General features: G+C 41.5%; 1 protein-coding gene across 7 annotated transcripts in view; it reads right to left on the reverse strand.

The window, feature by feature from the left end:
• The window catches only part of MAD1L1 (mitotic arrest deficient 1 like 1), a 502,922-nt gene that overhangs the window by 444,711 nt on the left and 30,601 nt on the right, over window positions 1-27,610 (reverse strand). For all 7 annotated transcript variants that reach the window (XM_039492582.1, XM_039492583.1, XM_039492584.1 and 4 more), the window contains one exon: window positions 3,607-3,693. In XM_039492582.1, the coding sequence (XP_039348516.1) occupies window positions 3,607-3,693 (87 nt within the window). The remainder of the gene's footprint in view (window positions 1-3,606; window positions 3,694-27,610) is intronic.

Consider the following 27,610-nt stretch of genomic DNA (forward strand, 5'->3'; position numbering starts at 1 on the left):
ATGGTTTGTTTTCTGAAGCCCAGTCCTGCTCATACTCAACTACATTAGCAGCGAGATCTTCTCCATTAAAAGGAAACTGGGGGGCTGTTTGTCAGACTTCAGGATGAACAGCAGATTGAAAAATGTCTACAATAATCAGTATACAGGGAAGGTGGGAGGAGATTCCCCCAATCAAAATCAAATACCAGTAAAAATTATACTATGAGCATCAGGAAAATGATACTAGTATTGTAAAAGTTCACACAAGTTATTCCATAAAACAACCACCATCAACAGCACTTTCACCAAACATATCCAGACCTAATGAATATGCAGACGGGATCACATGAGCAAAAGTCGTTTGGAAAGTGCTGCCATGATGCAAGTGGGATGTTGCTGATCAGTTAGTTATTAAAACCCTTTCTTACACCACTGGCACTAAGGAGAAAAAGTTAGATACACTAATGAGGAATAAGTCCATGAGCAGGTAATTTCATCACTAACCACACCTTACACTCAACCCTCTTCTGTCAGCCATCAGATCTCTCACCATAACAACATGGAAATTGGCCTTATTAGTGATTTCCTGCTCCACTACCCAAAAGAGATTAGGATGCTGACTTCTGGTCATGATTTTCCTAAGTATCCAGGTAGTAGAGATCCTAAAATAATTCTCTTAGCAATTACTGAGAAAACTCATCAAAACTCTTTGGAACAGGGACTCTGTCTTCCTTGATGTTTTTACAGTGCATAGGCCCATGCTTATGCAGGTAACACATTTGTCAGCAGGCTCAACCCTAAGACCCAAGATCCTACCAGTAAAGCTAAAAGAGAACTACTTTAGTAGTGAGACAGTAGAAGGCTGTATAATTATTGGGACCAACCACTAGAGGGAGTCATGATCACACACAGTAGGCCATTGTATTACATAGGCACATTTTGGACACTACAGGAAACAAATAATAAAAGAATAGATAATCAGCTGATTCTGGATGTCGTTCAAGGAAAAAGAAAAATCAGATTTGCTTTCTTAAAAAGCACTTTACTGTCAGAGACTCATGATCTTCTCCTGGGAACTTTCAAATAATCCGTAATGGAAGATTTTAGAACGTACCTGATTGCCTGTATTTTAAGACAGAATAAAATATTAGACAGAAGAAAGGAGAACTTGTCAGTTTTAAAGACTGAACTCACAGGATTGTGTCTTAGAAGATTTTAAAAGTTTTAATTTGAGCCAGTTTTTACTGCCTGTTTCATTTGAAGGCGCCTTTGAAAATCAAAAAGTAATTTTGATCATGTTTTTGTTTTTAAGTTAAATTGATCCAATTGTGACCAGCTTGAACAGGCACTTCCAAAGGGCTGTTTTCTCAACAAAAAGATTCCTCCTGGTGATTAATAAATTAGACAAAATCATTTTCTCTGGCAGGCTGTGAGCAGCAGCCTCCAAAATCAATAACTGTTAAACATTGCCACCACCACTTTTATTTTTACTTTGGTCATTTGTTTTTGTTTTTTAAAAGATATCAAACTGGCTTTCCCCTTTAAGCCTCTTGACAACAAACTATGAACCAATTTAGCTGGCTGCATCCAGGGGATTTTACCCTGGGCTAACAATTTTAACAACTGGCTAAACAGTTTCAGTAGCACTTAAAGAGTATTTATACTAAGCTTTTATTGCCCTGCTTGAATCCTGCATGTCATTAGTAAGGGAGGGCACAGACATGTCTGTTGCTTGGACATCTCAGCCAACACCTTGACAACATAAAAAGCCACAAACACAAAAAACCTTTTAGCTACATGTTGCGGTATTGCTTCTAACAAGAACAGACATGTGGATTCAAGGAAACGCCATGGCTTGGGAAACAGGAGAGAGCACATGAGTTGAGGGTGAGGGCACACTCAACAGCAGAATCACATTTCCTTCTTGCAATGAGTAATAAAAAGGTAATAATTGGAGATATACCAACCTCCTAGAACTGGAAGGGACCTTGAAAGGTCATCTAGTCCAGCCCCCTGCCTTTACTAGCAGGACCAATTTTTGCCCCAGATCCCTAAGTGGCCCCCTCAAGGATTGAACTCACAACCCTGGGTTTAGCAGGCCAATGCTCAAACCACTGAGCTATCCCTCCCCCCATGCTAAAAAATATTGCCACCTGAAACCATCTCAGCCTGCGAAGTAAACAGATACAGCCTGGCAAACAAACTCAGTCCTCTTATGAAACACCTCAATATAGTAACATTAAAGGTTGTATTGCATCAAAATATACTTTTTTACTCTTGGCTACAGCAGTAACAGTATAGTCAGCAGGTCTCTGGAGAGGGTCCAAGAACAAAGGACTCAGTCATTGCATAGTTTGTAAGCTCTTTAGGAAACAGACTGTATGTTTATTCTGTGTTTGTACAGTGTCGAGATCAATCGGGTCCTAGTCCATGATTGTGGCTCCTTATAAAATAAGTAATAATCCCAACAGAAGAGTTCAATCAATTATCAGAAGCCATCACAGGCCCACTACTGAATGAGGTATATTTCTCATAGGTTAAGTCTGCGTGGGATGCTAGAATCAAGACAACAACTTCTGCAATTCCAAAGTTAAAGCAAATTCCTTCCCTTCATGTCATATCTCCAGGAAGGGTTAAACAAAATGAAAACACATCCTTTACTTTTTCTGAGTGTCAGAAGCAAAATATACAATTCATGCCTTTTGATATAGATGGTCTAGCCAGATAGGGAGTCAAAGAGAATTACTTCAAGGAACCAGATCTTTCAGTATTTCCTGCAGAAATCTCAGGATATTGGTCCTCAGGCCAACCTGGCTTGACCAGACTCAGTAACCAAAAAAGCAGAACTGACATGTCCCTCTGAAACCAGTTCTACATATTAGGGTGCAAGAAGCAGTGTTGCACTGGTTATATCTCCCTCGTTCCCACATCAGTGTAAAATACCACAGTGCCTATACAGTCCAGTTACAGTGAATAATTTTATACCAGCTATAATATGGCAACAAATTAGCTTGCAAAAAACACTCCCAAACCCAAATTCAGGAAGAGGGCCGAAGGTGCAGTAATCCAGGCTCCTCTGAATGTCTAAGAGTAGCCTACTATTAGAATGCCACTAGCTGAAGCCAGAAATTCAAAGTCTTCCCCCATCACTCGTCAAGACAAATTTCCAAGTCTTTAAAGTGATCTTTTCTACTAGCCTAATCAGTCACATGGACCCAAGGATTCTTAAGCCTACTCTACATCCAGGCGACTGGTCGGTTTAGCTTTAATATCCCTTTTAACAGTGAGAAAGGTTGGGAAAGCAGCTCACATTCCATTCGCACCCTGAAATCATTTCAGCCTAGGAAGTAAGCATGGATAAAGTGCTCCACACACATTTCTACATCTCCAGTCCCCAAGACCCTTCCAAAATATATGGTGTTCCTTTAAGTTACAGTGACAAATGTAACCTTCACCATCAGCATAGTAAAGATAATGATGATACAGAAGATTTCTTGGAGGCAGTAGGACAAAATGAAGAGCAGCAAGTACAAAAAGTATCTGGGACTGCAGCCTTTTATTTTCTATTTACTTGTATAAAAAGTAACAAATTCCTGCAACACAACATTCTTTGTTGGCAGCACCTACCTGTTTGTGATGGTAGAGTTCTGCTCTTTCAGCATAAGCTCCCTCTGTTGCAGGGCAACAATCTGCCTTGAGAGATCATCAGGGGTCCTAAACAATTAAAACAACAATGGGAAGAGTTAATGAACATAGACATGCCAGTGCCTGAACAATTAAGTCCCAGACATGACCCTAATAAAAGAATGACAGAGAGGCAGACAAGATTGTTGCTATAGGCTAAGGCTGCCACAGTCCATTACAACAGCTGAACGATCACAGGTTTGTGTATTGTCAAGCACACACAGCCAGTTATAGTCATTAGAACATCAACCCCTGCTGCACTCTAATCCACCCCCTTCCAATCAAGGAGGCATCAGCCCCATCACTTCACACCAAATCAAGCCTTAGGGTCTAAGAGACCACATTTCCTATCCTAAGATAGTTAAGTTTCCCTGCTTGAGAAGAGCATTTGCCAAAAAGTGCACTGCAATTATCTCTGCCTGTACCAAATGCTACAGAACATCTCCTAAAGACACAGCTCCTTCTGTTTATATGGCCAATGAACACACATGCTATAGGAAAGTGTGTGCTATAAAGACTCTTCTTACAGCACAGTGGAAGTAGATGGTGTACAGTGATTTTATACCAAAAATAGTCTCAAGACCCAAAATTCACTTAACAGTATTGCCAAACCGACTAAACATTCAAGATAACCAAAGACTGCAGATTCTGCTTGGTTTACTTTTTAAAACTCAAGAAAGTAAATGAATTTCAATTCTTGACTAAAAAAGACAGAATATGAATCTTGGAGCCTGCAGGCGGAGAAGGTTCTGATACACTGAGCAGCACTGCCCTCTACTGGATGGAACACGTCAGGCTAGCTCACATAGCTGAGCTTGAAGAGAAGAGACATAGTTTAACACATCAAGTAAGCACTGTTTTTGGAGTTAAAGGCTTTGCACCTATTTCCAGTGCTGCATGCAGGAGAGTCACAGGGTAACAGATGTGAGTAAATGGTGGAGAGCTGACTTCACTTGCTCCCATAACCTGAAGGAAAATAGATTTAATAGCAAAGACTGCTTTTCCTCTAGCTTGATAGGTCATTTGCTATTCAGTTCTCTAATTTCCAATCTGCAAAACCAGGCTTCAGCCTTTGGGACTCTGATCCAATTCACAAGAAATGCTGATTCTCTTTCCCCACTGTCTACCTAGAAAGTCCTAGGCTGGGGTGGGAATAAACGGAAAAGAGATAAGACAGGGGGAATTACAATTGACAAGGGGAATTTGCTTTCATACAAACCAGTTATGTTCTCCTTTCCACTACCTCCTCTATCCCTAGTGGGAGTTCCGCTCACTAGACTCAGCAGACATGAACCCCTGCCATATGTCAAGGATATAATATTTTGAAACCTTGACTCAGGTCTTGTAACTAAGGCCAGGAAATAAATAGTCTCTTACCAGAACTCCTACATGTCACACATTACATGGTGTCAGAAGTAAACTATACCTTCGGCAAAAATGGAGCCAATTAAGCCATCTGAATCTCCCAACTTGGAAGGGAATGAGACAGAGAACCCGGGAGGGATGGGGGATGGCAGCATTTCCAAGATTTAATGGGAGCAAGGAGCAGCGCAGAGAAATCAAGAGAGACTGAAATCCTCCACATGCACATATGTGGCAGGTTCATAGACACTGAAGATCTAAATTCATTCCAGTGGCAGCATAAGAGGGGAAGGGAGGGGAACCAAGAAAGATGAGTCTGTAAACCTACACATTAGGGCCCTGTCTACTCTGGGATTTCAGCCATCACTGACAAGTCTCCAGTGTAAACCCCTACACTGTAGACAGGCAAAAATGCAGTAAGCCACTATTTGTATCCCTGCCTGATACTGGGATAAGTTGCATCCATGCAAACCCCCTAACAGCAGATTCGCCTGCCTGCAGTAGATGTTTCCACTGGCACAGTTACACTGGCGGCTGTATATCCAGGATAAATCACCACTGTAATCTAAACCTGTCTATTAAACATTTTCTGCATTCATACCATGCAAAAATGTCACCTGGGAAAGAGACAGTTTTAAGAAATGAGGTGCAAAGTGAGACTATTGATCATTACGGATCTTTGTATGCAAGCTAAGACGTTCAAATTTAAACAATTAAAAAGATGGACCAATTAGAGGGCAAATTATTTGCTGTGTTACATACGAAAGAAACAATGTGGAAAATATAGTATGTGATCAAGTAATTATAGATCATCATAATGCATAAACACAAGGAAGATGAATCACATTTGTAAAGGCAACCTTTATTCTGGAATTTTCTAATCTTTGAGTGCCTGCCTTTGTAATCTTAATGTTCTTTTTAATGTTAGGAGAGGCAGGTTGTGTTCTGTACTATATTGTTTTTTTATAAAAAGCTAACCTAAAATCAGAAATTTCAACATGTGGAGCCATATTGCATTTGCAATAGCAAAGTTAATTCATTCATAGATTTTTAAGGCAAGAAAGGACCATTCGATCTTATCAGCTAACCTCTTGGATAACATGGGGCAGAGAATTTCATCCAGCTACTCCTGTACCAAGCACAAAAACTTTGTGACCTTTAGATCTTCAGCACAGCTCTTGTCTCAGTCTCCCCACTAGCTCATCACCCTTCTCTATTTCAGACAGGCTGCATCTTTTTCAGTGCTGCCTTGGCACCAGCACAGGGAGCACTGACAGACTAGGAGAGACCATCTCCTGGCTCTCAGTTCTGGTGCCCAGCACTAGAGCACCCCAACAATGAGGAGGAGCAATAATAGGGGAAATTCTGTTCAGTCCTGGGATGGAGCATGCTCTGTGAGGAAGGTGCTTGCTCAGGCTGTTCAACACAGAGCTTTAAGCGGATGAAGCATTCTCAGTGCAGGCAGAATCTTCAGAGAATTTAGCTGCCAAATACTAACAAGTCAGTACAACATATGTGAGCTGCAATTCTCAGAGGCTTACAACTCATCCAGATGTGGGCAGATTTTCACAAGAATGGCAAAAGGAAAATCCCTGACAGCAGGTGACCACTGCTGCCAAATTCTGAGTCCCTGCTCCAAATTACTAAAACTTCTCAGTGAAACAGTTGTATGAATTTTCTAACATGAACAAAAGTTCTCCGTTCATTCTGAGAAATGCCTGAAATATTTTTGCTGAAACTTAAAATCAGCTGTAGGCAGACTCCCAGCATGGAAGATTTCAGTTAAAGTTTAGGAAACTTATAAGCAACTGCAAAACAAGGTCTTTTAATGGAAAGTGATCAGAAAATCAATGATGTTCAGAGATAGCAGCTGCCAACAGATTTCCAATCAGAGGCCAAATCATCCTCCTCTGTCACAGGGTTCAGGTCAACAATCTAACTTCCAACCTAGTTTTATTAACTGGCTGCTTTGGGGTTTGTGGTTATTTTTGGTTGACATGTTTTACTAGCATTTGATTTAAAAGAAGGAGTGTGAAGATTGACAATGAAGTTAACAGATATTACCTTCTGCCATGTAACAGGGGCATTAGCTTTCTAGAAACTTAAACATATGACGGGAGCCAGGAAATAAAACCAGGCTCTTGCAAGTAATCGTTTATGTCACACCTTTATTACGGATTCCAAAAACTATTCACATCAAAATTCCAGCCAGGTCACATAAGGTGCCTTCTAGGTCATCAAAGCCGAACTCCTCGCACTTTTCCCATTTTGCTTTTTAAACATACGCACATGCACTGAAACTAAACCAGCCCAGCTTTGGTACCGAACAGGGCAGGTCAGAGCCCACATTTCACTCTACTAGCAATGGACCTTCGCTGATGTAAATGGTCCTCTCTCTTCAGAGGTTTATGGAAATAGTGGTGAATGAAAAGATGGCAATTACTTGTCAGCATCCCAGTACACACTGAACGCTCCTGCATTTGTTTGCCTCAAGCGTTTTCATTTGCCTCACTGAACATACCACCACCCAGTAACTATAACACAGTTCATACCAGTGATTATTAGAGAATCAGCCAGATCATTTTGAAAGGATCTGCCCTGTAAAACTAGCAACCAACTTCATATCCATATTTTCCCAGCACCCAGTGCTACTTCAAAGAAGTTAAAGCATCTAGCATTTCTCCCAGCTTTATCCCCAATATTTCCCAGGCATGCATACGGAACAGGCCATTCCTCACACTGTGTAACATGTACCCAGAGCAAACTCATGGACAAGGATTTTTCACCGTATAATGGAGAACTCAGACCTGTGCTTCCACAATGAAAGTTTGATTGAATTGCACAACTATATACACAGACTTAGTGACCCGATTTTGGGATGCAAGGTTGTTAGTATTTACTCATCCACTAAATGACTATGAAGAATGGACAGAAGGGCAAATGAAGACTCCAAGCAGCTTCTGTATTTGATATCCAGTCATTCAACTCCTGTCTGATTCTTGAGCAAAATGCAAGGAACTGAAATCTGGATGCTGCTTTTCCCCCTCAGAGATCAAATCTCCTTCTGCAATAAACCTAAAAGCAAAGTCCTCCTTTTCAGTGTCTGGGAAGCAATAACCAAACAGTCAGGAGCATTTGATGCCAATTTAGAAACAAGGTTTTTGCCCTAAGGTACAAATTAGCCGAGCAAGGCTTACAGCTGGAGTAAGGAAGTCAAGAGACAAAATTACACTTACCCAAAGCACTCCGATTTTCTTTGAAGTACAGATAATTTGAAAAGGAGCAATTTAATAATGATAAAAAAAATTCCACAACTGCTCAAATGAAGTGAAAAATTAGCTCAATGGGATGCCCGTCCAAGTTACTCTGCTTCAGTCAATGAGCTTTCAGGCTTCCACTGGCAAACGTTATGCCACGGTTTTCTTCATCCACTCAACTGGAATTTTGTATAAAACTGCCAAAAAGTTTCTCCATTGTGCTGTCTTAGTTAAGAGGCTATTAGCATTTCCATTATAAACTCCAATACTTTGGCATTTAGAACTAGCTGTTTTTAAAAGCATTGAGCTGAGACTCAGTAAACAGCTCAGATGCTAACTTTTTTTTTGGTTTTAAAAAAAGTAAAATTGGATAAAATGTTTTTAATTTAAAATTTATTAGAACATCCACATCTTATTGCAGGTGTGTCAGTCATATAGCAAAGGGAAACGATTTGACTTGAGTTAGATCTTTGAAGTTACTCTTTAGCTATGGATGTGCAAAGCAAAAATAAGACTAAATTGTTTTAAAAAAAATTGAGGCTACCATGTTTTGAGGATTGAGGCCTTTTAGATTTTTGGTTCTTAAATAAACTATTGAAGCCACCAAGATATTTACATTTGTATAATACTGTGCACTCCATTTATAAGAATCACTGATATAAGAATCAACCACATATAGTGATCAAAACCACTGGGACAAAATCACTCTTATGCTAACTAAAATACACAGCTTGTACGAATCAACTGCTTATAAGACTCAGACCATCTGGGATGGATGTGATTCTTATCAAAGCAGTGCACTGTACTAAAATGCTCAAAGTAGTGATTTTTGCTCATGCATAACGGGTTTAAAGTCTCTTCATGCAACATTTCTGCATATTGCTTTAACTCTGCAGGAATACAGACATACACTCTGGGTTCTGCAACTCACTAATTTGAAGTCATGTTGAATTGAAGCAAAGCATGCCCAAACTTTTGACACAAAACTTTATTTTAATCAATTTAAAAAAAAAAAAAAACACTTCCATAAGGTAGTATAAAACGGTGACTATTCAACAGACTAGAACACAGTTACTGACAAAAGATAGTCACTGAACGCTTGTTAACAAAAGTAAACATTAGAAAGGGATTACCAGGCACTACTGCTTCTCTTCATCAAATCCCTAAACCCTGCTAATGCTCTCACCCCTTAAAGGCACTTGCAAAATAAAAAAGGTTTGGTTTGTGCTTTTCTTTCTTTCTTTAAGGCATCATGAAAGGATTTCCAACACTATACAAAAAAAATGTTTTTTTCCTTCTGCTTTTACATTTTGAAACCCAGGTTCTTTCCCGGCTGGAAAACTATGACCATGTCTACACTATAGTGTATACGTGTCCTACACAGACAGAAGGATTTTTTCTGTCAATGTAGTTAATCTGCTTCTCCAAGCGACAGCAGCTCTGTTGACAGAAGAAGCCTTCTATTGACCTAGCTGTGTCTATACTGGGGAATGAGGTTGACCTACCTTCGGCACTGAGGGCATGAAATTGTTCACAGCCCCAAGCAACATAGCTAGTTTGATCTAATTTTTAAGTGTAAACCAGCGTTCCAAAATTTCTAAGTGTAGACCAGGCCTCTGATGTCTGACAGTAAGGTGGCAATCTCACAAGAAGAGTGAGCTGAAAGTTGAGATAGGAAGGGATTTTTAGGGTATGTCTACACTGCCCACGTTACAGCGTGGGCATGGCAGCACTGTGACATGAGCAGTGTAGATACGGTTTATCGCCGGGGGAGAGCTCTCCCAGTGATTTAAAAAAAAAAAATCCCGAACGAGTGGTGATAGCGTTATCGCCGGGATCAGGGCTCCCAGCAATAAAGTGCTGTCTATACTGGCGCTTTTCAGCACTAAAACCAGCCTAAGTCAGTCTGTTTAAAACTTTTTGTGTGTAATTTAACACCTATTTTGGTGCATTTTAAACACCTATTTAACTTCTAATGGCTGACTAATTACATTTTGAATAAGGGAAAATGTCAACTCTTCAAATTTAAGGTTTTAAGAACCAGGGTTGCCCAGAGGGTTCAGGGGGCCTGGGGTCTTCAGCAGCGGGGGGCCCCCGCTTCGGCGGTAATTCGACGGCGGCTGGTCCTTCCGCTTCGGGACCCGCCGCCGAAGTGCCCCAAATTCCCAGCACTTCGGCGGCGGGTCCCGCTTTGGCAGTAATTCGACGGCAGGGGGGTCCTTCTGCCCCGGAGCGGAAGGACCCCCAGCCGCCGAATTGCTGCCAAAGACCCGGAGCAGAAGCAGCTCTGGGAGCCCGGGCCCCGCAAGGGTTTTCCAGGGCCCCCGGAGCGAGTGAAGGACCCTGCTCCAGGGCCCCCAAAAAACTCTCGTGGGGGCCCTTGTGGGGCCCGGGGCAAATTGCCCCACTTGCCCCCGCCTCTGGGCAGCCCTGTTAAGAACTCACAAAAAACCTAAACTTACACCTCCTACTGGACCTCCAGCACAATCAAAGGTGACAAGTCTTCACATGCTTAATATTTCTGCATTTAAAAAAAGAAGGGGGCGAGGAGACAGAGCAGTGAATGGAATAGTACTCATCTGAAAGAAAGAGGGAGCCACAAGCAACCCCAACTTCTAGAGGTCTCTTCATCTAGAAAATGCTCTCCATATTTGGACAGTAGTATCAGCAAATTCAGTTCCTTCTGGCAAAAGTGAAAACTGAATTCATCTATAAATCCAGCATTTGAAAGTCTGGCTAACCATTTGGAGCAGGAAAGGGACTCACTTGTGTGAAAGTGTTTTAGCAGGGCTCTTGGAAAACGTAACTGCTAACTCTTTGCTGGACCAAGTACAAGAGCACCAATGAACCCAAAAATGCATAATTTGGGAACAAGAGTCAGACAAGTGGCTGAGAGAGATTCTACTCAGCATCAGAGATTTTGGACCGAAACAGTTTTTCCCCACATCCCACAAGTTAAATCAAAATGGGCATCCCAACAACTGGTTTCCTGTGTTTCAGTCCTGCCTTCAGTATATGCCAGGGTTCAACCGCATCTGCTTAGTCTTTCATTTTGGAAAAAAAGATAAAGAATAGGGAGCTACACACTATTTGCATTTTATTGTAGCATCCTGTTTTTTGGTCATTCTGTTCAAATGTCAAGCATAGAAGGGTGGAACACAAAACTCAGCAAGAATACACATCATATATATCAACGTGTCCTGCAAGTGAAAAGCTTCAGAGTCCTAAAGAAGGCACAATGCTATCTTTTGTTGTGTACTATATTTTGTGTTGCAACATTTTCTGTTTATTCTCAAGAACAATGAAGTCAATGATGCTTGCCTTCAACACGGAAGTCACGGCACTCCACATAACATGACATCCAATCTTCAGTTTTGAGGTGCCCCACAGGGAAAGAAAAGCAGAGCTGTTAAAGTTAGATTTGAAAATGTTTAGGCAGGATTACAATGCTCTTCAGGCTGCAATGAATAAGAGATTTGTCCTTCAAAGGGGATGCAGCTCAGCCAAGTCATCACTGTAGGCTTCCAGATCTCTCTGCAGCCAAACTGGCAGTCATGTATTCTAATAGCGGGAACCATCTGGCCAGATGGGAGAGGAAACATGGCAGATGACACAAGCACAAATCCAGGAGACCCATATAAACTGTTAGCCTGGCTCTTAAGAATTTGCTGAGAAGTCCAACAGTGCCTATTTCACCAGATATCCACTGTTCTTTCCCTTGCTAAGTAGTGAATATTGCCTCTGGCTTTATGTACCTCCTGGGAAGCCTACTTTCATATTCAAGAAGAATTCCTGGGAGGAATGTAATGCCGGAAGCTATATTCATTGTCACTCTCTCAACTTTAGAGAAAAGAGAGTCATTGACATCTGTCTCTCCTAAGGATTCTCTTTAGTGATATCAAAACTGGACTTCACTGACAGTCAAAGTTAACTTGAAGCTTTAAACCCAGAAAGGGTATGTTTTCTGTACCCGTACCTCTGAGGTGAGAATGTGAGAACAGGTTGTTTATCTAACCTTACGGAGATGTTCAAGAGATTAGATTTATTCCAATTAAATCACTATACAGATTTTATTCCAATTAAGTCACTACACAGATAAGTTTGCTGGAAACGAGAAATAGACTCCAGCTCTTAATAATGACAAGCACATCCACATATAAGCTCAATTTGTAGTACTGCTAACCCACAGGAGTGCCCTTTAATTGCGCTGCTGTTTCACATTACCGGGGTTCCAGCACAGAGTTGACTAGTAAGTGTGACAGGGGGCAACCCTTCTTTTCTCTCTGTTTAGTTGAATGGGTTTTGATTTTTCAGCACAGAAGCTAATGCTTTATTACATGAATAATTCAAAAAATACTGCTGACTCTAAATCCTTCACTTCTCCCTGGTATTTATAAAGCATCCAGAAATATAGTTTTCTAGATTCCTAATGCTTCCTCCCCCACCCCGAAACCATCACAAGAAGAAACTGTTTTTTGGAATTTTAATTTTATTATGAAACATCAGACAATAAGTCCCGATAGCAGCATATACTATCACTAAGGCTACGATTTAGTCATGGGTATTTTTAGTAAAAGTCATGGACAGGTCACAGGAAATAAACAAAAATCCGCAGCCTGTGACCATACTAAAAATACCTGTGACTAAATTGGGGGAGGGGGTGTGCTGCTAGGGGGAGGTGTCGGGAGGGGGGGCACTGCTGGGAGGAAGGCACCTGGTGCCAGCAGCACCAGCTGCCGGGGGCCGTGGCTGCTCCAGCCAGCCACCCGGGGATCGCTGCCTGGGGCCACGGACTGCAGCTGCTCCGGTCAGCCAACCAGGGATCACTGCAGGGAGCCACCAGAGCAGCGGCTGGTGTGGCTGTGCGCGGGGCCGCTCCAGCAGCCTCGGGTGTGGCTAGCCCCGGAACCAGCTGCTTGGGTGTCAGCCACACTGGCCGTCGAGGATCCATGACATCCGCGACCTCTGTGACGGACTCAGAGCCCTAACTATCACACTTCACTACGTATTGTTCCAGAGACCCAAATGAGAGTGTTACATTATGGATTATTTAAACAGGACTGTGTGTATTAAGCCAACCACACAACAGACTGATGCAATAGGCTGGATCACGCCTATGAAGTGCAAGTGTGATGCATGGCTTACAGTGTAAACAAGGGATCACTGATCATACGCGTCAAGGAATAAAAATTATGTTTTCAAACTTCTCAAGTCATTTGTATGCTCTCTTTTCTCAATCTGCCAGATAAAACAGTTCTTAATTCAACTATTTTCTGCATGAGGATGTTTGAGGCCTTCCATCTCTGCAGCATTTTTTCTTTAACTATTAGGGAAGCAGGGAGAATCCAGTGTATTTGGGGGTCAATGAGGGACAAAGCCCTTGGAAATGCTCTCAGTATGAACAGCTGTGGGGGAGGTGTAAGAAATCCTGGGATACACCATTAGCCCCAGAGCATTCCCACAGAATATGTGGCAGAATTCCTTCTACATTCAGATAGCACCCGCAGGCATGGTTGTTTTTTCCCCAGTCTTTTTCCATTTGTCACTGACTAGGATTTATCACAACTTTGTTTTGTATGAAATAAATCTATGGCAAGGTCCAGGAAGGATCTTTCAGTATTAAGGACAATCCTAGGCTTTAGTAAATTTGAGACTGTAAGCTTTGCCCTATATTGTTTTCAAAGGTTCTAAAATGAACTCTGTGGATGACAATTATTTTTGTTCAAATTTCCAAAAGTTCAACTCCTGTTATAAATCATGTCTGGAAAATTTCAGCTCAAAATCTGGACGTTTCAGCAAGTTATTAGTGCCTGATTCCAGGGGATTGGAATGACAAATATCATACAATATTATCTAGAGTGGTCACTGCCACTCCTGGAGTAATATATATTAGCAAAAACTTTGCAATAAAGGGAGTAAATGTTTTCCTGAACTTGCAATTTAATCTAGCAAACTTAATATTTATTAATGTTGATGCTGAAAGGATATTCTTGCACTGTGGGATCTTACACCTATTAGCCTTAAGATTCTAACATGAAATATAAACACTGTTAATAATGCAATGCTCTATTGTTTAATTAAATTATTTTTCTTTGTAAAATGTACTATAGCAGCAGTTAATACCACTTTAACAAAATATGAGCTTATGTAAAATATTTAATTAATTAAAAGAATCAAAGTAGAAGAAAGTGCCCAATGTTTAGTGTATACTATTTCATGGTGAAGTCACTATGGAAGTTACTCATAAAGTTCTAAATTTGAAATTGTGGGCTCAGAACAATCTTTGTGACAACAATCTTTGTGATATGTCAAAGGAAAATGGTAAATAATTATTAGAGAGAGCTCCATCAGAAAAATTTAAAGAACAGATCTAGAATCAACAGAACAACTATAAAAACTACTCACATTGATACCCCAGCAAAGGATATTTTTCAGGATATTTGGATTATTGTGAGCAAAAAATAGTATATGAAAACCCCAGAACAAAATGAATTTGAAGATATATCAGTTGGAAGTGAATTCTAGGCATACATATGCAAATAAGTCCAACCATTCAAAGAATAGAGGGTCATTAGAACACCCACAGAAGACCCTCGGCCAACAAATGAGCTTAAATGAGAGCCCAGGATAACCTCCTGCCAGTCAGAACATGGTGAAATTGTGAATCTGCAAGACCATCATTCGGGTTATGCCACTAAATGGGAACCATTCATGAAAGTCACTCTCTCCAGATCTCAAACCAGTGGATAGAAGCCAGTAAACAGACCCCACTCCCACTAGCCTGAGAACCATTATGGAATTACAGGTTCTGAGGAGGGATCGCTGCTGGGAAATTTAACTCCTGAACCTCCAAATTAACCAAAGGAAAGACAATGACAAACAGCCGCAAGGAGCTAGATTCTCCTGCAGCTCCTCAAGCAACTCTATGGAACCTCTGATGGTGCTACTGTGCAAAGATACTTCCCAAGACATTTGACAATACTTGCCTTATGCTACAGAAGAACAACTTAGCTTTGAAGGCAGATCACTTGACTGACCTGATGGGTGCATGAGGTATTGCTAGAATTTAACATCAGTTAGTTCACATGGAAATTATTGTTCAGGCAGCAACCAGAATTATCTAGGGAAGGCCTAAAGATCAAGTATTAGTGCATTAGGCCCAGACTGTTTTGTTAAATTCCAGAATAGCATGGGTAAGACCTTGTTATCTGGACGAACCTAGAAGGGCAAGACAGAGCAAGTAGAATTCTTTTTAAGATAAAACTCTTCTATCAAACATACACCTTTCTGTCACAACTTTCCCCTAGAGGGAAGATACCACAGCAGAAAGACCTCATGTTATAGATTACAAGAGTATTATTCTTCTAAGAGCTGCTCTCTGATAGCAAAGGGAGTTAACTACTGTAATTCAAACTGGCAACTGACGGGCAATGTGCATTTGATTGTCTACTTTATAGATTTCACAGAACTTATGGTTTGGCATTGTTAATATTTGCCTGAGATGATCCTTGTAAAATAAACTCATTTACTGAAGTTTTGCATTCTTTTCATAGTTTTTACTGATCACATTGTATTCCTAGATTCCTATCAGACCTGCATATTAGCAAGCAGTAGCACAAAATCCCTGACCTTGAGGCAAGAGGAACTATTATTAATGACTGTCTGTCTACACTATATTTTTAGTCATTTTGTATGAAATTATTTGGCATCTCCCGTATTATTCTTATTTACACCCACTTATAATCACATACCTCTTCTATCTCACAGCTAGAACTGCCATTTTCAACAGGAGTTGGAGCTACCATTTTAGTTAAAGCTACATTAACTTGGAAAAATCTTTTCTTTTTTAAAACTCACCCAATGACTTTTTAGTCACAGGGGAAATTAGACTTAGAAAGAAGAATAGAGTGCTTATGTGGGTTTAAATGGGGTGCTAGGATATTTTCAGGTAGGGGAATGGGGTTAAGCCCACTGTTGCTATGAATTAAAAGCTGTTTCAACTCACACAGACTACTTCAAGGTTTGTAACAACAGGTGTTTCACCACCGGTGGTGACAGAACGTGAATCATGCTGGTTTCAGCAAACAGGTAAGAATCCTTACGGAAATGTGAAGAATCAATGGCTTATGCCGTTGTTTGTTATTTATCAACAGTGGAACAAAAACAACAACAAACAGACAACAGTTAAGGAAGCTGTTGGCATAGATCAGTGGCATATTTGTTGCACAGTTATTTGTATTATGGTAGCACCTAGAGGCTCCAGCTGAAATCAGGGCCCCATGTGCTAGGTACAACACCCACATCTAGGAAAGACTGCCCCTTCCCCAAAGAGCTGACAATCTAAATAGACAAGACAGACAAAGGGTGAGAGAAAAGAAGTCATCTTATTTTATAGATGGGGATCCTCTGAGGCAGCGAGATTATGTGATTTTCCCACAGTCACCTGAAAAGTCTGTGTCATAATCCATAAACTGAACTCAGGTCTCCCAAATCTGAGACCAGTGCTTTAACCAAAGGACCCTCCCTTCAAGTGCATTCTAGGAGTCTACCATTTTATCCTGCCTCAACTTGAGGCTCAGGTTTTTGCATGGCCTTAACCTCCTGTTCAGCTATTGCATGGTTTCCACACTGCTCCCCACTCTGTTCATTGGCCATTCACAACCCATTTGTCAGATCCTGGTTTTAACAAACACTGTGCGCACAATCTCTCACAATGAGCAGGCCTCCACCATCAGTCTCAGGCCTCTGACTTAATCAAAGTACCGTTCTCGCTCAGCTGTCCACAAGCCGACAACTCAGCTGAATAACTTCAGGAAAATGAATTACACACATCCCCAGACACATGTAAATAAAATGAAGAAATTTCAGATTTACAGTAGCTGCCTTCAAACCCTCTCCCCCAGCTCAGGGAGGATTAAAAGGACTTCAAAGAAGCCCGAGTTCCAATTAAAACAGTGTGACCACCCCAGGGATGCAAGAACATTCCTGATTAGTGAGATGCGCTCTTTGAACTGTTTAGCTAAAAAAAGCTTCCAGAACTTTAAACAAATGCAGTAATGCTCTCGCTTGAATTTTTATTTTTTAAAGTTTACAAAAAAATTAATATTCAAAGTGAAGGACAAATAATCGCTCAAACCAAAAGTTTTATGCAAGCCCACTAGTACATCAGCATTGGTGAATGTAAAATGACTCAGCAAGATCTAATGCAGGAATTTCAGCACTATTAGACTGGGTCAAATCTCTAGAATAGAAAGCGGAACCAGAGAAGCATCCGAGTTTTTAATGGGGTGCTGGAACACCCAACATGACCCCCAGGATAGGACAGGAGCAATTCCCAATCCAGTGCTACAAACCACAAAAATCTTACCAGCCCCCTAACCTCTTCTCTTCACTACGGGGCACAAAACATCAGCCCCACTGGCAGAAGACCCATCTAGTTCCAAACTTCTGCCTTATCTCCACAGCATCCACTCCACAGAACCCCAATTCCAAGCCTCCTAATACCAAATCCTCCAACCCAAGATGCCAGTAGAGACTTCATCTCATCAGCATGCATCAATGTAAATGAAATCCTTGTGTCGTTTTACGCTTAGCACTACAGATCAAGCAAAACCCCACAACAGCATTCTGTTCCCAAAAAATAAAAAAGTTTGCATTATGTACTCTGAAAGTTTCAACATCAAAAAGAGTGATGGACATAAGTACACATGGTGGGGAACTAACTGTGTCTTGGAGTGTGCCAAAGGCATTATATTATAAATGGATATAATAAACCCTCCAGTGAAAGCCAAACCCCCATCACCATCACCCACAAATAATGAATAATTCATTTCAGAAAGAAACAAACAGATTTAAAGACTCATTCATAGAAAGTGCAACTGCTGGAGTGTAATCGCATTAAAGATGTAAACAGCAGCATTTCAGCAATTACTGTTCTCCTTTTGCCAGCTCACTCTCCATCAAACCCGTACGTCAGCTCAGCTGCCTGCATCAAGCACAGGGTTCAGAACAGCCAAAAGCAATTACAACTTCCCTGCCTCTCTGCCACAGGCTTCTGTGACTGGGATTAAGATAAGGGTTGGATTGGTGTCACAAGCACTCTGACACCATCTTGGCTTACCGCTATAATAAAGTTTCAGTCACTTTCAATGCCTGAAGCTACTATGGGAGGCACTAATAAACTTAACAGATCTACAGCCTATAAAATTTGAAATGTATTTATGGATTAGAGAAGAGATGCACATTCTCCCCAGTAAAGAGAAAGAGAAACCATTGTAACTGCTTTATACTTTACATTGCTGTTTCTCTGCTCTTCCCTCATAAACACAAGTTCTGCATTAGGATTTGATTTGTGTGTGCTGTAAACCACAATATAAAAAGGCACCTATAACCCACTAATCATTTTTTTCTTTTTCTTTTTTTTTTTTTTTTTTTTGAGGGGGGGAGGAGCAGTGAGGCCATTCCAGAGCCAGTCACCGTAGCTTCACCTATGAAGAAATGTTGAGCCTCACATTGGATTTCAGCTAGCTGTCCATTTCCTACTTACTAAGACCCAACCCTCCCTGGGATTTGGGGCTTGCTGCTCCTGCATGTTAGTAGTGTGGCTACGAAGCGCATACACAACACTTTCATGACTGAAGCCAGGGAGCATCACGTATGCACAGGACCTCAGAGGCCAACTGAGGCTGGTCACAGTTGGGAGAGGTTGTCTGAGATTGGGGAGATATTGTAGGCCATCTGTATTTTGGAATGTGGGCATTAAAATTGTTTTACATAAATTTTGTAACAGATGCAGCCCCTGGGATGGGTGCAGAGAACACATACAAATGAATAAATAAAGCTGCCGTGAAACCAGTAGGCAGATTTGAGTCACAAGTACACAGCTGCTTTCATTGGCTTCCTCCCTTCCTCAGTTCCTTTGGATCCCAAACTTTGTTGTTATTTACTAAGGAGTGTTTCAAACCACTTCAGCAGTGCTGGGAATTCAACTTGATTCTCTGTTAGTGGAAAGGCACTCTCCAGTCCCAGCTCAGCCCTCCCTCCCGCACTGAGTCATGCTTTCCCTAATGAAACCCACTGATTTCAGCACTCTCTCTCAAGAATGGAAAGATCAGAACTGCACATTTCCTATTACGTTTCATAATTAACAAAACTGCCAAAAACAGGATAAAAAAAGGCCTAAGGAAGCCAAGTTCCTTTGCTTAAGAGTCACTTTGCATAAATGTTAGTGCTTTATTCACTGGACAATCATGTAATATATCCAAGATTATTGGACTCAGATAATGAATTGTCCTGAAGAGCCTCATCATACCACTGATGAACAAAATCTGCAGCATACTGGAGAGAGACAATGCACTCTCTGCATTGAATTAGTATGAGTTATAAAAGGCCTAATCGCAGGTATTATTCTTAGGACTGGATCTATCCCACAGAACAAAGGAACATGAACAAGATGACGTCAAGTCTTTTCAGGGGCTCTACCTCTCATCTAAGAGGACAATCCCTCTAAGGACTTGTCTACACTACTCGCTGGATTGGAGGGCAGCGATCTAGTATAGACTCAATAAATTGACCACTGAGCGCTTTCCCGTTGACTCCGGTACTCCACCAGAATGAGAAGCGCAAGCGGAGTTGACAGGAGAGCGTCAGCTGTTGACTTACCGCAGTAAAGACACTGCGATAAGTAGATCTAAGTATGTCGACTTCAGCTACACTATTCACGTAGCTGAAGTTGCGTATCTTAGATCGATCGCATGTGGTAGTGTAGACAAGCCCTAAGAAATAAAAGAATACGGAAGGGGCTAGAAGTATTAGCCTCTAAAATAAAACCAACATTATCCTGTATGTTTGTCTCCCAACTACAGCTACCCTTGAAGGTTGGAACCAGATGTGTTCTTCACTAGCACTGGAGGGACCATGCTCAAACTCCTAGTGCAACAAGCATGACCAGCTATAGGAGATTCAAATATTTCCTTCAGGGAAGCTCCATCTTCCAACCCTGGCCAGCATGTAAACAAACAAAAATCCCACATGCACATTTACCAGCACTTGCGTAAAGCCGTCCAGTTTACCTAATTTAAAAAAAATGTTTATGCATAAAGCTGCCCACAGACAAGGAGGGGGAGCTGCTTATTGATTTCACATCAGGGCTACTTCAGACAAGAGGGTGAAGAGAACATAATAGTCAAGTCCCACTCCCTCCTACATCCTCCCCTCAAAAAAAGCATAAAGCTTTGAATACATGAAAATAGCTCAGCTGGGTAGTCACCCTCAGAAAAGCCATCAATTACCCAAATTGGTTATGAGACAGAGAAAGGAATAAATATGAGACTGGGTCAGGGCTGCTCTGGAACTAATTTCTTGGGGAAGAGAGAATTTTCACTAGAAGGAGGGGTTTTCTCCTCCTCCCTCCCCCTTCACACCCTCACTCGCCTGCAATCATGTCACGCCCCAAGGAGACAGCAAAGGAGGATTTCATTAATAAATTTATTTCAACTTTCTTTTCAATGGTGCTGAGAAATGTATGCAAATCCATTCGTAATTAGGTTTAAAAATTCCATTTCATGGGATAATCAGACTTCAAAAAACTCAATTTTAGTTTTAATCAGATTTTAACAAGGATATTAAGTCCATTTCGTTCAGAAGAGGGAGAAATGGTGAATTTAACACAAAATGTATTCAAGCTTAGCCCTGGGAGATAATTAAATAAAATTAATTTGGCAAGGGTTGCCTGTAAATGGAAATACTCCAGTCAGCAGAGCACGTTTCTGACAGAAACAAAAGCAGTTCATTACTGTACAAACAGATACAAAGCTTATTGTTCAGACAGAAGGGAACTGCAGCTCTTCTACAACAGCATGATGACCTGGGCACTCAAGCTGCCTCTGACAAACACAGCAGGTTACAGAGGAGAAACAAGCAATGATGGGGGTCGGTGTTTCCTACCCTCTTCAGCTAAGCACCTTAAACTCACCAGGGAGAGAGTGAGTAAGAAATGAAAAATGCAAGTAACAACACACAGATGTGAGAAATTCAAACCATTATAAACAGGAAAGATTTAAAAATGATCTGACTGCAGGGGCTTCTCTCTAGGGAAAGAGAAACACAGATGATTTTAAGAGATCATGGGCAAAATTAGTACCAGGTGTAATTACATCAAAGTCAATGGGAGATGAATTTGGCCCCATGTACCATGTCTAAATCCCAATCTGACATCTGAAGTAGACGATCATCTCCTGGCCAACACAGACAGACAGACAAGTGGACTTTGTACAAGCAGTAGGAAGAATGTAAACATGCAAATCTAATACGCACCCACGAGCTGCCAGAAGTTTTCCATTTTGAAAAGTCACAGGAACATTGTTTAGAAGAAGAGAAGATCCCAGCAGAAGTCAAAACGCTATACAATCTCTAACACATTTTCACTCGTTCGCTCTTATTCCCTACTCCTCTCTTCTCGTTCCTTCCCCCCACCCCACTCAGGTTTATGCCTCTTTTCATATTGCTCCTTCCTCTTGAAACAATACCGAGTTCCAATCGACCAATCACTGTCTTTCTCCCCTTCGGACTCATTTCTTAATCAACAACTTCCTTTCTTGTCTTTGTCACCAATAATCTCTTTGTATCTCATTTACCTTACTTTTATCTCCTGTCATGTTTGTATAAGCTCTTTAGTGCGAGGAACTTGTCTCTTTCTTGCAAATTATCACAAAATTGTAGTGTTATATAAATCCACATAAGACGACCTTAAGAAAATATTAAAACTGCATGGTTAAGCTCCCCAAAGTCAGTAAATTGCAACGTGAAGATTGTAAGCACAACCTTAGCTCTGCCCCCTACAGTGTATGCATTAAGGTCCTGATTCAGGTAAGCACTTAAACACATGCTTAACTTTAAATAGAACTTAAGCATATGCTTAAATATGTGCTGAAATTCCCTTAAGTAGGAACACTTGCCTGAATCAGAGCCTGAAAATAGTTTACTTATGTGGACACACAATTTCTCAAACATATCATATTTTTCTTACAGCCTTAGATACACATGTGCGGCACTTTATATTACTGGGTACTCTATGTTGGGGACAGACAATTAACTGTATACTATAGATAGATAATTCTACATTGTTGTACTTAAGTATGTCATCCATAAGTCACCTACTTTGCAGCTATGGTAGCATCACAAGTAACTGCCACATCCCCTGAATTCTACTTAAGTAAGGCTGCATCATGGTTGAAATAAAAATGTACAGGACATGGAAACAAAAATTAAGAAAAAAACCTTACAGAGAAAAGAACTTATGGAAGAGTATACGTTTGTAAGAATATAATGGACCATTACAATTAAAACAGTGCAAGTATATACAAATGTCAACATATCACAAGATGTTTTTTCAGATCTACAGTTAAAGAAAAATGTGAAATATGTTATAATGGATTAGTTGAGAAATAGTGTGGTGTTCTATCATTGAAGGTATCATAAGGTATATAAAGAATAGTACACACAGCCACCTAATCCTACCTCCTCCACGGTCAGATGTGGAAATACAATACCATGTTAGACCATTTTCTTTTTCCAAGTAACTATTTCTCACTAACGGACTTTCAGATATACCAGTTGTGGGCACTGCCAACTGCATTCCAACCACTTCCAAACAGACAAGATGATAGGTACTCTGTCACCAAGACAAGTGGTCCAGCTATGCAGAAGGCAGGAGACATCTTGCCAAAATCCCACTGGAAGCCATCAGGACTAAATGGGATGCTAATCACCAGCAGGTTTCATGTCATCAATGTCGCCCTGAACTCTGTGGATGCTCAATTTGCAGGCAACCACCAGCTGCCACAAAACATCGAGTCTGGGAATACAAGTAGCACACAGAAATCACTGACCAACTGCAAAATGTAATTTGGCCAATTGGACATGCACTAGCCAAACAGAATGAAAGGGAATTCCTAACTGGATTAAACTATCAACTTTCAACCAGAGTCAACAGCAGATCTGTGAAGAATCACAGGAAATTACCCAAGCCAACTGATGAATAGACTAGAAGTTGAGTCCCCATCTCAGGACATATATATGAAGCACTAACACCTCCAATCAAAGACAGTGAGCAAGATGCTCTGCACTTGCCCTCCCAAAGAAAAGCCAGCAGGATACCAAGACCTCCCTTAAAAGCTTTTTGTATATAATAGAAACAGAGGGACAATTCCTATCCAAACCCCTGGCTGAAGAGATCCCATTGAAAGAGAAACTGTTCAGTTCTCCTGTCAGCAGGATGTGTCTTGAGGCGGAATCTGGAATTTCAGATTTCTCTTTACCCCAAATATTCCATTGCCATGGAGAAAAGTTTTCCTGACTATCTTCACTTTCCCAGGGAGCCTGACCTCTCACATTTAATATCACTGATGTGATCAGGTTTTCTGGAATAGAACTGAAATGGTAAGTAGAGTTCAATGTCAGTGACAATCTACAAACTCCAAAAAGGACTTCTTAAGTTACGCAACAATGACGAGAACCATTTTCTATTACACTGATCAGAAGACACAGCACTTGTAAACCAGGCTGACATCATCAGAGATCAGGATGGGTGTAAGGAGGGGAACAGATATGAACTGAGAATGAGGCAGGAGGCAGAAAAGGAGAGAAGACAGATTCAAGAACAATGGAGACGTTTCTAGAAAGGCCAAAATGGCATATACACTGGATGGTGCTCAGAGTCAACTCTATAGTTTCAAATTCTCTTTATAACAAGGTACAATAAAAATTAAGAACTGTTTCAATGTTAGCTAGTTTGCAACTGCCATTCCAGAGCTCATGAGTCTCATACTGCAAAGCTGCTCCGTATACAACATGACTTCAGTATGAGAATGTTCCACTGTCAAGTGACTATACTAGGAAAGTTTGCAAAACATAATCCAGTACATCAGCAGCCATTAGGCAAAAACCACTAAATGTGCAAAAAAAGTTTCTCGGTATGCTCCCTGGACCCCTGACTGCATAAGAGACGGCATGTATTCCTGCCCTCCCCTCCTATGGTAATTGATTAGGCTACACTGAGTTGTGGACAGGTTTTATTTGCCTCCTGCTGAGAAGGTTTGGCTCCATTTTCTACACATTTAACATTCTAGTCCCTCAGAAATCCTAATTTAAAACAGCAGCCCTGAACACTTCATTTCAACAGTCCAGGTCAGCGCTTTCAAAATTATCATAGGAAACTAATTGATTTCAGGTGTTTACTAAACACACAGATTCACTGGGGCCTCATCACCTCCCATTGTTGCTTTCAAAACATAAATCTTTGCAAATTTCTCAGACATAATTCCCTAGATGACCCAGTTCAGTGTCTGCTTTCATTCAGCCTGCTCGCTTCAGGCAGTTCTTTCTAGTCTGCAACTCTTCCCCATCAATTCTGGAAGAACAGAGGTGTAAGCCAGCAAACCCACAGTACTGCACTTAACAGCATATCAAATGAAGCATCAAAGAGCAAGGGAGAGAGGCGGGAAGGCAGCAAGAAACAAATCAGATCACAAGTTTACAACCAGGTTTGTGTGTTTGATTTCACCTCCTCAGCTAAAAGTGCAAGAAGAATAGGATGAGGGGTTTGGAGTGCAGGAGGAGTTTGGGGGTGGAGCAGAGGGTTTCGGCGTATGGGAGGAGTCTCCGGGCTGAGGCAGGGGTTTGGGGTGTAGGAGAGGGTGTGGGCTCTGAGCTGGGGGTGTGGCTTCTGAGGTGAGGCCAGAAATTAGGAGTTCAGGGTGCAGGAGGGGGTCCTGGGCTGGGGCAGAGGGTTTGGGTGCAGGAGGGATGAGGGCTGTAGGGTGGGGTTGGGGATGAGGGGTGTGGGGTGCAGGAGGCTGCTCTGGGCTGGGACCGAGTGGTTTGTAGGGTGGGAGGGGGATCAGGGCTGGGGCCGGGGCTTGGGAGGAGGTCAGGGGTGCAGGCTCCAGGCGGTGCTTGCCTCAAGCAGCTCCCAGAAGCAGTGGGATGTCCCCCTCTGGCTCCTATGTGGAGGTGCAGCCAGGTTGCTCTGCGTGCCACCCATTCACAGGCGCCATCCCCGCAGCTCCCAGAAGTGGTGGCATATCCCCCCTCCGGCTCCTGCATGGTGGTGCGGCGCCAGCCAACCGGCTCTGTGCGCTTCCCCATCCACAGACGCTGCCCCTGCAGCTCCCATTGGCAGAACTAACCTAAGAGCTAAGGGATATTATTTAAGCTCTTTAACAACTGAAATCTTTCTTCTCCTGCAGCCCCTGTATCAGTGAATATTTTTTTAATTAAGCTTGTATGTTTACTAGATTTCCCTCTGCCACCAAACCCCCTCCTCAACCCATATTATAAAAGGGTGTGTGCACAGAGATTCTTTTTTGGGAAAAAATACGTATTTCCTTTAATAGGAAAGACATGATATTTTCAAGCACACCTTTAAAGGCACATAGTGGACTTGACAACTTAGTCAATTAAAAATAATTAGAATGAGCACAAATTAGTTTGATTTCTGCCCATGAGACCCCCTGCCAATTGCATTTTCCTGTTTTTAAAGAAGTAGAACATAAGAATTACCATACTGGGTCAGACCAGTAGTCCATCTGTTCCAGTTTTCAATCTCTGATATTGGCCATATGAGATGCTTCTGAGCATCATGTAAGAATTATGTAGTCGACAATTATTGGGGAAATGTGTTCCTAACTTCTTTCAGACTGGCTTATGCCCTGGAGCATGAAAGCTGCTTAAATCCTTCTTTCTTTTTTCTCTTTCCTGCTGCTGTGTGGGAGACTCAGGCAAATGGGAAACTGACAGTACACAAGGTGCTGTCAGATGCACAAAATTAACAAAGTATTTTTCACTTCTCTAATCTTTCAGTTCTTTGAGTGCTCGTCTGTATGTATTCCACTTCTGGTGTGCAAGTGCCCTATGTTCTTGATATCGGATTCTTCTGGCTAGCAGTGTCTGTTAAGCTGCACCTGTGCCACGCATTTCCTTGTGGCCTCCCACTCTCCACTCAAGGGTATAAAGGGTAGAATAGGGCCCATGGCTGCAAGATAGAACTGAGAGAGCAGCGTCCCTGTGTCTTGCACTTGAGATTTAGATGTGGATTTTGTATAAAGTTAACTTCAGTGTACTTAGATGGGTTCTTAGTGGTTGGGGTAACTATTACAAGTTTTAGTTTGGATTAATGTCTTTTTAATCACCTGTTACTGGCTTTTCAGCCTTAATTACTCACTAGAAATCCCATGGTTTTAAGTATTATTCATTATGCAAGGTACTCATTTCTCTAAATGACACTGAATTTTGTTTTGTTTTTGGAAGGGGCATGTCACCTGAGAAATATTTTTTGTCATTTGTTCTCCAAACAAACTCCTAAAGTGAGAGATGCTTGTGTAGTGCTTGCTTAAAACGTTTGTAAACAAGTCAATGAGACCTTCCTCAGACCCAGGGAAGCAGGATCTGACTGGTTCTGAAAAAGAGCTCTGTGTAGCTTGAAACCTGTCTTTTTCACCCGCTGAAGTTGGTCCAATAAACCTCCAGCCGGAGCCCTCACTATCTCTCACATCCCAACCCCTACCCCAGAGCCTCCTCCCACACCCTGAACTCCTCATTTCTGGCCCCACCCCAGAGCCCGCACGCCCAGCTGGAGCCGGAGCCCCCTCCCACATTCCAACCCCCAATTTCATGAGCATTCATGGCCCGCCATACAATTTCCATACCCAGATGTGGCCCTCAAGCCAAAAAGTTTGCCCACCCCTGCACTAGAGACTCTCTCCCCCACTCCCCCATGTTAGGGAACCATTTTTAAATCCTGAAATAAAATGGTTTCTTCATCAATATGAACATGTTTATGCCAGATGGCATCACTGGAGCATAAGTGTGGTTTTTATTAAATCACATTTAATTAGCCATCAAGAAGTGTGTATGTTTAAATACTGTTATTACATAATATTATTACTGCAACCCTTATCCTGCCCATTCCCTGCCATACTATTTGTTACCCATACACTACTTCATAGATTTGACTGATTCCAACGTCAGATGGGACCACTGTAGATCATCTTGTCCGGTATAGCACAGGACACAGAATTTACCCAAAGTAATTCTTAGAGCATATGTTTTAGAAAGACCTCAAATCTTGATTTAAAAATTGGCAATGATGGAGAATCCACCACAATCCTTGGTAAACTGTTATTTGATTAGATAAGGCCGATAACAAGGTCATTGGGGCAGCAGCTGTGTCTATAGACTGTGAAAGGTGGGGGCACATTTTTTGTTGAAGTATATAATAATTAATGAATGGTTTTTACAATATGTTCATATTTCTATCTTGAAGAACAGAA

The sequence above is a fragment of the Mauremys reevesii genome, linkage group 10, assembly GCF_016161935.1.
Source record: "Mauremys reevesii isolate NIE-2019 linkage group 10, ASM1616193v1, whole genome shotgun sequence".
NCBI classification, from domain to species: domain Eukaryota; kingdom Metazoa; phylum Chordata; order Testudines; family Geoemydidae; genus Mauremys; species Mauremys reevesii.